At 35.9% G+C, this 14909-nt stretch overlaps 2 protein-coding genes across 2 annotated transcripts; one reads left to right on the forward strand and one right to left on the reverse strand.

Annotated features, from left to right (window-relative positions):
- Nucleotides 1–5069: 5069 nt before the first annotated feature.
- LOC149957764 (uncharacterized) lies at nucleotides 5070–6856 on the forward strand. Its single transcript, XM_090164889.1, has 3 exons — nucleotides 5070–5160; nucleotides 5929–6697; nucleotides 6772–6856. Exons 1-2 carry the CDS (start codon nucleotides 5137–5139, stop codon nucleotides 6688–6690), a joined length of 786 nt encoding a protein of 261 aa, XP_090021015.1. The 5' UTR covers nucleotides 5070–5136; the 3' UTR covers nucleotides 6691–6697; nucleotides 6772–6856.
- Nucleotides 6857–10692: 3836 nt separating this feature from the next.
- Nucleotides 10693–12479, reverse strand: LOC149957765 (uncharacterized). The gene is made up of 3 exons (XM_090164890.1): nucleotides 12389–12479; nucleotides 10852–11620; nucleotides 10693–10777 (listed from the first exon to the last, which is right to left on the reverse strand). Exons 1-2 carry the CDS (start codon nucleotides 12410–12412, stop codon nucleotides 10859–10861), a joined length of 786 nt encoding a protein of 261 aa, XP_090021016.1. The 5' UTR covers nucleotides 12413–12479; the 3' UTR covers nucleotides 10693–10777; nucleotides 10852–10858.
- Nucleotides 12480–14909: the final 2430 nt, after the last annotated feature.

Below are 14909 nucleotides of genomic sequence, written 5' to 3' on the forward strand. Positions count from 1 at the left end.
GTAGGCCAGTTACCAATCTTATATTCGTCTTAGAGAGCGAAAGTAACTCATTTGCTCTCTGCTTGGACGGGCCAGGGATAAACTCCTTGGCCTGCCTTTGACCATCCATCTCAAGCCAAAGATAGAGTTGACGATCCGACAGTTTCGGACCAATAGTCTCAACGTAGCTTCACGGACCAAAGTCGGACCTGAATTTTTAACACTAAAAGGTACCGGATTTTAACCAAATATGAAACGAACCGGAATTGGAATGTTTCATAGCATTGCGTAGCTTTCAGCTCTCCAAGATAAGCAGTTGCCTTCAAAATATTTTTATGTAATATTGAGTAGAGCTCAGGGGCGGATCCAGACCATGAGCTCGGTGACATATATTGAATTTTACATTTATTTTGAAATTATATGAGCCTTGAAATTGTAACAAGGGCTGGGGCTGTAAAGATAAGTAGACAGAAAGGGCAGAACAGGTCACGTGTTTAGCTGCCGCTTTACTCTGGTATTTGCCTACGCAAATAATCAACCACAACCAATCAAGGTTTTAGACACATTATTACATTGTAACAAATTTACAACTAAACTCTGTAGTCTTCATCAGTATAAATATACTTCAATAACCTGAAGAATTGCGCAAAAATTGTTTTGAAAGTATTTTAAGGCAGGGGGGATGGGCAATCACCTCGATTTCCCCCTATAGACCCACTCCTGGTAGAGCTAAGTTAGCGGAAGGTTTGGTTCAACAATGTATGAGATCAGTGGAGTAAACAAAGGGGTGGTTTCCGGGTCTAACGTTTGGCCTACCTTTGACCTAAATATTATTCCCTTCTCAACATTCACTTACTCGCCCCCCCCCCTTGACAAATTTCTGGATACGCCACTGTATGAGGTTAAGACATCTATAACCGTTAGTGCTTAACCACGATATATTATTCACACTCTTTGCAGATAATGAGGAAGTAAATGAAACGAGCCGTGATTTTTCCGACTGGAATATATAACCGATCATAATTTTTGTAAATATAATTTATACTTGCTTTAAAAAAACTCGAAGCTATAAGTGAAAACTGCCTTACGGAATAATACGTTTTATTTTCATTACCAAAAGAATAACATATGAACAAACGTTTACGAATATAAATACATTTTTTAATATATACATTTTTGTATATGCATAGAGAATTTAAATGGGATGTCTTTCAAAGCTGTTGATAGAGATAACCAACCGATATATATTTTTGCGATTATTTTTTGCATTTAATATTTCAATAACATGTTTGTTGAATAATTATCGGGTTTTATTTGTTATTGTAATCAAATTGTTACAAACTAATGTACTTTTTTCGATTAATCGAAATTAACCGCAAAATTTGTGGATAACGGTTGGATAATGCCGAGCCCTAGTTAGGGGTTTCTGAGTTGGTTTCGTCTCCAATGGTTCTGTGTGAGGTTTGGAGCTCCTTGACTAGCTTTTATACTTTTACGCGATACATTCGCCTCGGTAATTCGATAATTACGAATCTTCAGTTTAAAATTTCAGTCAGTCCCCCTTTTGACGTTAAAAAATATCTCCTTTTATAATAGTTATTGTTATCTTTTAGAATTCGAAGAAATGTTTTGCAATTATCAATTTACATTAGTTTGTATCTCATTTATAACTGTATCACCGTTTAATTAAATCGAACATACGGCTTTTTATTAGTTCTGGGAAATGCATTCGATACGCTATCTTTTCGAAATATGTAATCTAATACTAACTGTCGATTCTTCGAAACTCTGGTTTTATTTTACCGCACACACTATGGCGATTTTTAAAGGCGATTCTTCGGTGATAATATTTAAATTCATTCCAATATCAGTTGACACTAAGATGTTTCTGCGAATCGATAATTATTATCATTATACATATTAACATCATTTAAAGTCATTGTTGTAATATTAGAAATCAAAGTCTTTTTATATATGCAGATACACGATTCTAATAATTTTTAATCATTTTAAGTTGGGGAAAAATATGATTCTGTGTTTTTATACCAAATCTTTTTGTAAAAATTAAAGGAAACTCACTTTCTGTCAAACCACCTTCCTCTTTTACCGAAAAGTTTAATAAATGAAATGAATAGGTTGCTCGTATTGTGAAAGGTGTCTTTCCCCACTAATTTCAATATTTTAAAAGAATTACGGATGTCGTAACAAATAATCTGACAATCCGTTCTGTCGTTAAGGGGGAAGACTACAGTGGCCATTGTCTACTTTCGCGCTATTTCAAGCTGAACTCTTTCAATTTTGAATTTTAATTTATAAAATTAATATTTAAGTGTAGAACAGTCTATTGTTTAGTGACTAAAATAATTTTCACAATTTTAAATTTAAAAGTAATTACGTTTTAATTCTGACCCCCGGTGCTAAAGCGGTTGGGCAAGCGCCCAAACTACTCTTTAGTTAGGACCTTATATCTCATTAACTATTAATATTTGAATTATCAAAATTATTTTAAGCACTAGAGGAAGGGTCAGCCATTCTCTTTGAAATGTGTTATGGTTGTATAAAGGATTTTAACTCAGTAAAACACTTAGGACGCGCAAGATCTAGCATATTACTTCAGAGCACATCACTTGTCGATAAATAAGTCCAGTTTATGCCGTTTATGGGAATATAATTACAGATCTTGCCCGTTATTAGATTTCACTACTTTTATGGCCTAGAGTAATATAGGACGTGACGTTTTTGTTTAAAGGACCTTGCAATTTTTAACCGAATGGTTTTTGGGTGGATTTTACGCCTTTTGTTTATAACAATAGAAGTGAAGTTATTATAATACCTTTAAACGTAACAAAGCGGAAATAATATTTATAAACAAAATTGGAAAGTGAACTTTCATTGTGTACGTTTAGGTTAACGGTAATAGTGAGTGTAGGGAGCTGTTGGCTCGCGTGGCTTGCAGGGCTTGCCACCACCCTCCTACGCAATGTAACCCGGCCACCTGAATTAAAGGCTTTAAAAGTCGCTCGATGACTTAGGCCTAGGGTGGTGCCTTGGGTATTAGCCTAGCAAAAAAAATATTGCTTACTTTAATTTTTTGAAATCGTGACGTCATTATGTTCTTTAGTTCATTTTTTAATGTTAATAAATAAGCTTGTACGATTGTTATTAAACTTTACACGTCTGGTACTGTGTTTATTACTCATTGGCATCGTCTACCGCCCTCTGGCGGCACATTTCCCACCCTGACACTGGCGAGACAATTCGAACTCACAGTACTCACTGCACCTCTTTCACTTAGAAACAACCCATAAATCAGTAGCATTCGAATGTTTAATCTATTTCCCTAGGACAAGATCTGTAATTATATTCCCATAAACGTCATAAACTGGACTTATTTATCGACAAGCCCTATGGCGGACAACCCCACCTTGACACTCGCGAGACTATTGTTGTCGAACTCAGCGCCCCTTTTTACCTACAATCCACCTATAAATATCTGGCATACATAGTTTCCAAGTATATCCGCCATACGGGCATTTTAACCTTTAAGACTATTTTTTCGAACACAGCGCCACGTTTTCACCTAGAATCAACCCTCAAACCTTTTGCATTAATTTTTTTAAATCGCTGGTCGCTCCGGTTTAGTACTTCTTATGTGTTTATTACTCGATGGTTTCGTTACCGGCTCGCTCAAGAACTATACCAGATATTAACTTATCCTTTGGAAGGATACAATGGGAGCGTAATTTAAAACTGTTTACCAAATTGCATTTAAATCGGTTCAGTAGGTTTTGCTGTAGAGCGGTCTGCGAGGAGAAGATGGAAGAAGGAGAAGAAGAAAATTTAAGCCTTACTTTGCCCCATTACTCCGAAACGTCGCCTCAGCCCTGTTCGATGGAATTCGTATATGTTTGTCGCGTGCCTGTAACCTTTCAAACGATACATCGCTTGTTTTGATACGACCTATAGTATTTGATATAATAGGAGGTAAAATCGGCTTCATTCTGACTCGAGATAATATAGCAATAGCTCGGGTAGGTGCTCTACTCTATATCCGGACCTTGCATAGGGACTACCGCCCCTTTTGATAAAACCGGAGTTTCTTAAAATCTACGATTGTGTGCGTTGGATTTTTCGGCGTTCTTTTAGAGCGCCGCGCGTTTGTTAGTGAGCGTGGCTATGGGTTTTCATAGAATCCCAATTGGTTGGTTATGCTTAGTGGGATGATTATGATTAGTGGGTTAGTTATGTTAAACGACAGGGTGATTGAGATAGTGATAATGGTAAGGTTGTTATAGTTCAATCTATTTCGACCAAATTCCTCTTGGGTGATTATGGTTCACTTATTAAGTTTCTGTAAAATATGATTGAAAATGAGTGTAATTTAAATTTAATAATCAAAATATATTTAATGCAACGGGGGATTGTGTTTCCAAGTGACCGTGGCATCTTGTTTTGATTTAAAAAAAATTTATATTCAACAATATATTTTTACTGCAATTATTAAATTAAATTTAAAAATATCGATGACCAGAATCATTACTACAATTGAGGCTCGAACTTAACGCTTGTTCGAAATGAAATATTATGATCACATGGTAGGTTATCTTTTAAGTCTCGATGGGGTTGATGTAAAATAAACCCGGATATTCTACGAATCGACTGCCAATATGAAAGTAAATCCAAAGCATTTCTTAACGTTTACTCCATGACACACACTGGTAAAGTGTCTCCTTTGCCCATCTCGTGGCGGGGGGAATTCGACCATCATGCTAGCGGAGAGTCTTCACGCAGTCATTCTCCTAAATATCAATAAAGACATCCTCGTATAAACTGAAAAGAAACGTCGATAATAAAAATAATTTCTCGGAAATTGATAAAGGCCGAAACATTTCTTTATTATCAAAAGATAAATTTAAATATTATCGTAGCAAAGTTTCTTTTGAAAATCATGAAAGTTGATTGTAGCAAAATAAAATTGGAATTCCTAAGAAACTTATTCTAGATTACACGAATCTAGAAGATGATGTATCAAATGCATTTCTCAAAAGTATAAAAGCTAGTTAAGAAATGCCGTAAAGCTCACAGGACGTTTGCGGACGAATCCAAGTGTGAAATATTTCGCAGCAGAAGTCGTCGGAACTCAAACAAAAGTCAACAATGAAGAAGCGCAGCTCCATTTTCGTAAATACAAATTTATTTTATTATATTTGTATAGAAAATTTGAGAGAGATGGCATGGAAACGGTTAGTTAAGCGAGGGATTACAGGGGAACGGCCGACATTAATAATAATAATCAGCTAGGCTAGTACCCAAGGCACCAACCTAGGCCTAAGTCATAAAGCGACTTTTAAAGCCATTAATCCAGGTGGCCAGGTTACAATGCCACGTGAGCCAACCGCTCCCTACACTAACTATTCCCGTTAATCTCGACAAGTCTTTAGACTCATTTCCTTAATACGGGAAAGGTTGGTAATTATTCATTTTTTTATTATATTTCTTTTATCTAAGACAATTGATAGCGGAGTTAATATTGAAAACCAAAACTGCTGTTTATATTACACTTACCCCTTCAAAATATGGCAGTATTCAATTAAATTCGCCAAAATAATAAATCAACTCGATTTTAAATAACCTAGCGAGTTAATACAATAAGTAATTTTAATTGATCGGTATTACTTAAGTAGGTTATGTTATTATTTCAATTGGAAATTTAATTTAGTTTTCAGCAACAAACTTTTATTTATAGTCTATGAAATACCTGAAAGCAATTCGCTAAAATGGCGAAACTATTTCATGCTTTTATAAAATCTAGGCGTTTTAAAAATGTCAAGGTGTTAAAGCTTTTTCGATTACCAAATTAAATATAAAACTATATAATGGTTTATCGAATTGGAGGAGCTCTACAATTTCAAGTAAAAAATTAAGTTGTGGCACCTCCATGTTTTTCAGATGACAATGGCTTTGTCGTTGCTGGTGGCGGATAATGCGGTGAGAAGCCACGTCTTGTTGAAATTGGTGGCGGAAAACACAGACTCATCGTTGAATTTGGAACGATCACCACCGCTTACAGGACCATATCATCTGGTTCTTTTCGACGGAACCTGTATTGAATACAACGAAACCACTCGAGAAGTACACGGAGGATCTGAATGCGTCGAGGGGAACTACAGGGAACTATTTTCGTTGAGAAAACTCAATTCCCCATTTGCAAGTTCTAAAAGCCCTAGTTCTCTGTCCGAGAGGAACACCATCCCCAAAACCCTCAATCACAACATCGCCCACAACATCAACGACACCCTTATCGAGCAGCAGTTTTATTATCTTTACAACGTTGAGACCAAAAAGGTTTTAGATAGTGACGCCGGGAAAGCTGTCGTAAACCAACAAACTTACGCAAATTCACAGAGATTTCGAGTAGAAAATATCACTGCTGGTCTCGTCATACGATCAATCGAGACGAACTTCGCTTTAACGGTCGATAGCAGCGCATCAGGCGAATTCGCGCAAGCTACGTTTCTGCCTTTTACCAATGACGATACTCAGATCTTCCAGAAACATTCTCTTCTAGAAGGATACTTCAATTTGGTCCCGAATTCCAATCGGGAATTATACCTGGTAGTGGATGGTAATGTTCCCCTCGATTTGGCTCCTGTTGGGACTGCTTCCAAAATAGCCACTCATTTCAATAAATTTCTTCAGAAGTTAGCGTAGTATAAAGGTAAAATTCTTTTGTTTGTTGTCTTTATAGGATCTTTTCGGTAAATATTTAATTTCAACATTTGGTTCTTCCAGCTTGAATAAGAAGTTTAAAATCAAATGTTTTTGAAATGTTATAATTGTAAACTTCACTTTCTAAATAAATTATTTGAAATCGAAAGAGTGGCGTTTGTCGTTTAAAGTTAATTACTGATTTGTTTAAACTGGACGTTGACACCAGAGATATTAGTTATTCAAAGATACTAGATAATTTGCTTCATCATGAAATATTATAAAAAATGTATTTCTACGTGTTTGAATTTCAACCTATTAATTATTAACTCTATTAAATTTTTATTTTTAAGGGAATAGTTTCATAAAGAAGACGCGTTAGAAATAAAAGTTTTGGTATGTGGAAATAATAAAATTTGACCGAAATAATAAAAGTTCTAGAAACCTTTGAACTTACTGGTTTGGGAAAACATTTCGTCGTCTAGTTAGTCATACTAATTGACGCAAATAAGAATAATAATTTAGGGTAATTTTTATTCTCAATTTGACGCTTTTGTTGAAGAGTTTGACCGAAACGGATGCCGACGTTGGAGTTTCGGTGTTTTATAAAACTGGAGAAAGAAACTTCGTATTTGGAGTCAGTGGCCGTCCGAGTCGATTCCTCGTATGCCTTAGCAGCTCAGTTCATCAGATTAGGCGATAAATATTTGGTTTCGAATTCTTCTAAATTTCATCGTTACGAATGCGTTAAATTTAATTTTCTTTTGACTAATTATAAATGTCTTGGAATTGAATCGAAATTTAACAAATTTACTGCATGTTCAATTAGTTTAACTTACGGCCAAAATTTAAGTTGGTTTTCTCATTTCGAATGGTATGGTTAAACAACTATCTGCCAACGTAAAATAAATGTACCTCCAATTTGGATTATGAACTGATAGTTGTCGCCACGAATCGGAAATATTTTCTCGCGTGTTTTTTCGTACAAAAAAAGTTATCTAAATAGGTTTAACAATATCTTTTGGGCTAAAGTGACTGGTTTCAGCCGCACGATCCTTCTTAATCTAGTTTGATCCAAATCCAAACTCGGTACTGTCCAAATCATTTGGAATTTGGAGTTTCGGTGTTTTATAAAACTGGAGAAAGAAACTTCGTATTTGGAGTCAGTGGCCGTCCGAGTCGATTCCTGTTATTCCTGTAAACACCACACCATCAAGACGCATTATGCGTAATTAAACGTGCTTAAAAGAACATCGTGTAGCCCATTCGACGCCACTCTAAACTTTATTCCATCGTCCTTATTGGTCATCTTTGATATAAACCTCGTGACACCTAAGGTCATCCATATAATTTTGGTCTAAATCCAATAAAGTAAAAGCTTCTGCACGAGATAGTTTACCGTCTTTTCTCTGCTCTTGCTCAATCCAGTTGTTAATTAATCTGGTCAAATATAGTTTATGTTTTCCAAAGGCTAAATCACCTGCTAAATCATGTTTAATATTGTTGATACTTCTCTCGTCATCAGTTTGAATTGGATCTCTTAGCATTATTTCATTCAGAGTCGGGTTGGACACATCTGGCCATCTGGCCCAACTTGGATTTTCTCCCCGAATCTCTGTTTTCCAATGATCATATTGTTTCTGGGCCCACTACAAATCTTTATGATTATAATTTTCTAAGATATCCAACAAATCCTGAGGTAGATAACTTTTTCCTTGAGAGTTAAAGACATCCCTGATATCCGATTCCACAAGCACTGGGTTTAGGAATCCCTCATTGTTTGATTTGATCTTTAACATTTCATTTAAATTTAACCCAACAGCGCTTATCATTTTTCTAACAATTATGGCCCTTTCGTTAGTTCTAACATACAGGCGTGCTTGTACAGAATCTTCGTTGGTTAAATTTGAATTAATGTGACAAGGTGACGCGTAGTTATGATCTATTAAACGAAATTCCGTCATAGATGATATTGTAGTTTTTTCCAGACCTATTTGTTTGTTTCTTACCGTAGAATCTGATTTACGCTTTTTGTTGGAACATTTTCCCGAATGTAGGGCTTTACTAGTTTGCGTAATTTCACATTTTTTACACTTGTAATAATTTCTTAGTTTTTGTGACTTTTTTTCACAGCTAGTGTGTACCCATTGGTAGCACCAGACACATTTAATTTGAGTTTTTCCACCAACACATTTTGCGCCATACGAGCACACCGTGACATTTAGATCGTCATAATTTTGGAGCCACGTGGCGGTTATGTGTTCGGTCACAGGAAACTTAATATACAATGGTACTAAATGCCGGTTGATAGCCTTTGTAACGTCACTAAGACAATGACTTACACTAGGTTGGCTGACTCCAAGAAAATATTTTGGCCTACATCCAGTTGGTATGACCCTTTCGAATAAAATCACAAAGCGATAAGCACCTTGAAAAAGAACGTTTAATTTTATTAGTATTCAAAGTTAAGAATTGTTACATTTGTGAGATTTCTAACCTTCAAATCTAAAGGACTAAAACCAAATAACGCGTTGAGCGAAAATTTCTTCGGAAACGCAGGTCATCTAACTCCCACACTTGATTCATATCTCTATAAACTCTTTGAATTCGTAGATCGCGATGTTCCACGCGATTTTGATATTCTTACTACAAACGAAAAAGTTCAAGTCGGAAAAACAAAGCAGCCATTTTAAACGAAAAAGCAAAGGCTTTCGATATTCCACCACCAAAAAAATTAATCCCAAGTTAAGAAGTAGTTTAAAGTTTATAAAATATAAATTTAGCCTCGCAATAAAGATTTAAACTTCCTTGAAGCAATATCAAAAATTCAGAGTTGTAAAATACCATGAAAAATATCAAAATGGCAGCGAAAAAGAGCCCACTCTACAGCGTTTACTATAGAGAAGCAATGGTGACCAAAAAGGAAGGAAACGTGAGTTAAAATAAGGGGGACCAACTACCCAAATGAGAAATCGCCCCCATTTGGTCAAATCATTTAGCTTTCTTCGAGACAAATGATTTGGGATTTAGCATTTTTGTCATTTGGGGTGCCAACTGTCCAAATTCCAAATGATTTGGACAGTACCGAGTTTGGATTTGGATCAAACTAGATTAAGAAGGATCGTGCGGCTGAAACCAGTCACTTTAGCCCAAAAGATATTGTTAAACCTATTTAGATAACTTTTTTTGTACGAAAAAACACGCGAGAAAATATTTCCGATTCGTGGCGACAACTATCAGTTCATAATCCAAATTGGAGGTACATTTATTTTACGTTGGCAGATAGTTGTTTAACCATACCATTCGAAATGAGAAAACCAACTTAAATTTTGGCCGTAAGTTAAACTAATTGAACATGCAGTAAATTTGTTAAATTTCGATTCAATTCCAAGACATTTATAATTAGTCAAAAGAAAATTAAATTTAACGCATTCGTAACGATGAAATTTAGAAGAATTCGAAACCAAATATTTATCGCCTAATCTGATGAACTGAGCTGCTAAGGCATACGAGGAATCGACTCGGACGGCCACTGACTCCAAATACGAAGTTTCTTTCTCCAGTTTTATAAAACACCGAAACTCCAACGTCGGCATCCGTTTCGGTCAAACTCTTCAACAAAAGCGTCAAATTGAGAATAAAAATTACCCTAAATTATTATTCTTATTTGCGTCAATTAGTATGACTAACTAGACGACGAAATGTTTTCCCAAACCAGTAAGTTCAAAGGTTTCTAGAACTTTTATTATTTCGGTCAAATTTTATTATTTCCACATACCAAAACTTTTATTTCTAACGCGTCTTCTTTATGAAACTATTCCCTTAAAAATAAAAATTTAATAGAGTTAATAATTAATAGGTTGAAATTCAAACACGTAGAAATACATTTTTTATAATATTTCATGATGAAGCAAATTATCTAGTATCTTTGAATAACTAATATCTCTGGTGTCAACGTCCAGTTTAAACAAATCAGTAATTAACTTTAAACGACAAACGCCACTCTTTCGATTTCAAATAATTTATTTAGAAAGTGAAGTTTACAATTATAACATTTCAAAAACATTTGATTTTAAACTTCTTATTCAAGCTGGAAGAACCAAATGTTGAAATTAAATATTTACCGAAAAGATCCTATAAAGACAACAAACAAAAGAATTTTACCTTTATACTACGCTAACTTCTGAAGAAATTTATTGAAATGAGTGGCTATTTTGGAAGCAGTCCCAACAGGAGCCAAATCGAGGGGAACATTACCATCCACTACCAGGTATAATTCCCGATTGGAATTCGGGACCAAATTGAAGTATCCTTCTAGAAGAGAATGTTTCTGGAAGATCTGAGTATCGTCATTGGTAAAAGGCAGAAACGTAGCTTGCGCGAATTCGCCTGATGCGCTGCTATCGACCGTTAAAGCGAAGTTCGTCTCGATTGATCGTATGACGAGACCAGCAGTGATATTTTCTACTCGAAATCTCTGTGAATTTGCGTAAGTTTGTTGGTTTACGACAGCTTTCCCGGCGTCACTATCTAAAACCTTTTTGGTCTCAACGTTGTAAAGATAATAAAACTGCTGCTCGATAAGGGTGTCGTTGATGTTGTGGGCGATGTTGTGATTGAGGGTTTTGGGGATGGTGTTCCTCTCGGACAGAGAACTAGGGCTTTTAGAACTTGCAAATGGGGAATTGAGTTTTCTCAACGAAAATAGTTCCCTGTAGTTCCCCTCGACGCATTCAGATCCTCCGTGTACTTCTCGAGTGGTTTCGTTGTATTCAATACAGGTTCCGTCGAAAAGAACCAGATGATATGGTCCTGTAAGCGGTGGTGATCGTTCCAAATTCAACGATGAGTCTGTGTTTTCCGCCACCAATTTCAACAAGACGTGGCTTCTCACCGCATTATCCGCCACCAGCAACGACAAAGCCATTGTCATCTGAAAAACATGGAGGTGCCACAACTTAATTTTTTACTTGAAATTGTAGAGCTCCTCCAATTCGATAAACCATTATATAGTTTTATATTTAATTTGGTAATCGAAAAAGCTTTAACACCTTGACATTTTTAAAACGCCTAGATTTTATAAAAGCATGAAATAGTTTCGCCATTTTAGCGAATTGCTTTCAGGTATTTCATAGACTATAAATAAAAGTTTGTTGCTGAAAACTAAATTAAATTTCCAATTGAAATAATAACATAACCTACTTAAGTAATACCGATCAATTAAAATTACTTATTGTATTAACTCGCTAGGTTATTTAAAATCGAGTTGATTTATTATTTTGGCGAATTTAATTGAATACTGCCATATTTTGAAGGGGTAAGTGTAATATAAACAGCAGTTTTGGTTTTCAATATTAACTCCGCTATCAATTGTCTTAGATAAAAGAAATATAATAAAAAAATGAATAATTACCAACCTTTCCCGTATTAAGGAAATGAGTCTAAAGACTTGTCGAGATTAACGGGAATAGTTAGTGTAGGGAGCGGTTGGCTCACGTGGCATTGTAACCTGGCCACCTGGATTAATGGCTTTAAAAGTCGCTTTATGACTTAGGCCTAGGTTGGTGCCTTGGGTACTAGCCTAGCTGATTATTATTATTAATGTCGGCCGTTCCCCTGTAATCCCTCGCTTAACTAACCGTTTCCATGCCATCTCTCTCAAATTTTCTATACAAATATAATAAAATAAATTTGTATTTACGAAAATGGAGCTGCGCTTCTTCATTGTTGACTTTTGTTTGAGTTCCGACGACTTCTGCTGCGAAATATTTCACACTTGGATTCGTCCGCAAACGTCCTGTGAGCTTTACGGCATTTCTTAACTAGCTTTTATACTTTTGAGAAATGCATTTGATACATCATCTTCTAGATTCGTGTAATCTAGAATAAGTTTCTTAGGAATTCCAATTTTATTTTGCTACAATCAACTTTCATGATTTTCAAAAGAAACTTTGCTACGATAATATTTAAATTTATCTTTTGATAATAAAGAAATGTTTCGGCCTTTATCAATTTCCGAGAAATTATTTTTATTATCGACGTTTCTTTTCAGTTTATACGAGGATGTCTTTATTGATATTTAGGAGAATGACTGCGTGAAGACTCTCCGCTAGCATGATGGTCGAATTCCCCCCGCCACGAGATGGGCAAAGGAGACACTTTACCAGTGTGTGTCATGGAGTAAACGTTAAGAAATGCTTTGGATTTACTTTCATATTGGCAGTCGATTCGTAGAATATCCGGGTTTATTTTACATCAACCCCATCGAGACTTAAAAGATAACCTACCATGTGATCATAATATTTCATTTCGAACAAGCGTTAAGTTCGAGCCTCAATTGTAGTAATGATTCTGGTCATCGATATTTTTAAATTTAATTTAATAATTGCAGTAAAAATATATTGTTGAATATAAATTTTTTTTAAATCAAAACAAGATGCCACGGTCACTTGGAAACACAATCCCCCGTTGCATTAAATATATTTTGATTATTAAATTTAAATTACACTCATTTTCAATCATATTTTACAGAAACTTAATAAGTGAACCATAATCACCCAAGAGGAATTTGGTCGAAATAGATTGAACTATAACAACCTTACCATTATCACTATCTCAATCACCCTGTCGTTTAACATAACTAACCCACTAATCATAATCATCCCACTAAGCATAACCAACCAATTGGGATTCTATGAAAACCCATAGCCACGCTCACTAACAAACGCGCGGCGCTCTAAAAGAACGCCGAAAAATCCAACGCACACAATCGTAGATTTTAAGAAACTCCGGTTTTATCAAAAGGGGCGGTAGTCCCTATGCAAGGTCCGGATATAGAGTAGAGCACCTACCCGAGCTATTGCTATATTATCTCGAGTCAGAATGAAGCCGATTTTACCTCCTATTATATCAAATACTATAGGTCGTATCAAAACAAGCGATGTATCGTTTGAAAGGTTACAGGCACGCGACAAACATATACGAATTCCATCGAACAGGGCTGAGGCGACGTTTCGGAGTAATGGGGCAAAGTAAGGCTTAAATTTTCTTCTTCTCCTTCTTCCATCTTCTCCTCGCAGACCGCTCTACAGCAAAACCTACTGAACCGATTTAAATGCAATTTGGTAAACAGTTTTAAATTACGCTCCCATTGTATCCTTCCAAAGGATAAGTTAATATCTGGTATAGTTCTTGAGCGAGCCGGTAACGAAACCATCGAGTAATAAACACATAAGAAGTACTAAACCGGAGCGACCAGCGATTTAAAAAAATTAATGCAAAAGGTTTGAGGGTTGATTCTAGGTGAAAACGTGGCGCTGTGTTCGAAAAAATAGTCTTAAAGGTTAAAATGCCCGTATGGCGGATATACTTGGAAACTATGTATGCCAGATATTTATAGGTGGATTGTAGGTAAAAAGGGGCGCTGAGTTCGACAACAATAGTCTCGCGAGTGTCAAGGTGGGGTTGTCCGCCATAGGGCTTGTCGATAAATAAGTCCAGTTTATGACGTTTATGGGAATATAATTACAGATCTTGTCCTAGGGAAATAGATTAAACATTCGAATGCTACTGATTTATGGGTTGTTTCTAAGTGAAAGAGGTGCAGTGAGTACTGTGAGTTCGAATTGTCTCGCCAGTGTCAGGGTGGGAAATGTGCCGCCAGAGGGCGGTAGACGATGCCAATGAGTAATAAACACAGTACCAGACGTGTAAAGTTTAATAACAATCGTACAAGCTTATTTATTAACATTAAAAAATGAACTAAAGAACATAATGACGTCACGATTTCAAAAAATTAAAGTAAGCAATATTTTTTTTGCTAGGCTAATACCCAAGGCACCACCCTAGGCCTAAGTCATCGAGCGACTTTTAAAGCCTTTAATTCAGGTGGCCGGGTTACATTGCGTAGGAGGGTGGTGGCAAGCCCTGCAAGCCACGCGAGCCAACAGCTCCCTACACTCACTATTACCGTTAACCTAAACGTACACAATGAAAGTTCACTTTCCAATTTTGTTTATAAATATTATTTCCGCTTTGTTACGTTTAAAGGTATTATAATAACTTCACTTCTATTGTTATAAACAAAAGGCGTAAAATCCACCCAAAAACCATTCGGTTAAAAATTGCAAGGTCCTTTAAACAAAAACGTCACGTCCTATATTACTCTAGGCCATAAAAGTAGTGAAATCTAATAACGGGCAAGATCTGTAATTATATTCCCA

This window comes from Leiobunum rupestre, chromosome 2 (assembly GCF_980474605.1).
Source record: "Leiobunum rupestre chromosome 2, qqLeiRupe1.1.hap1, whole genome shotgun sequence".
Lineage (NCBI taxonomy): Eukaryota > Metazoa > Arthropoda > Arachnida > Opiliones > Sclerosomatidae > Leiobunum > Leiobunum rupestre.

Coding starts and splice junctions, on each gene's coding strand:
- LOC149957764 (XM_090164889.1), top strand. CDS start 5,137: ATGAAGAAGCGCAGCTCCATTTTC. Junction 5,161..5,928: donor AGAAGCGCAGCTCCATTTTC/GTAAATACAAAT, acceptor CATGTTTTTCAG/ATGACAATGGCTTTGTCGTT.
- LOC149957765 (XM_090164890.1), bottom strand. CDS start 12,412: ATGAAGAAGCGCAGCTCCATTTTC. Junction 11,621..12,388: donor AGAAGCGCAGCTCCATTTTC/GTAAATACAAAT, acceptor CATGTTTTTCAG/ATGACAATGGCTTTGTCGTT.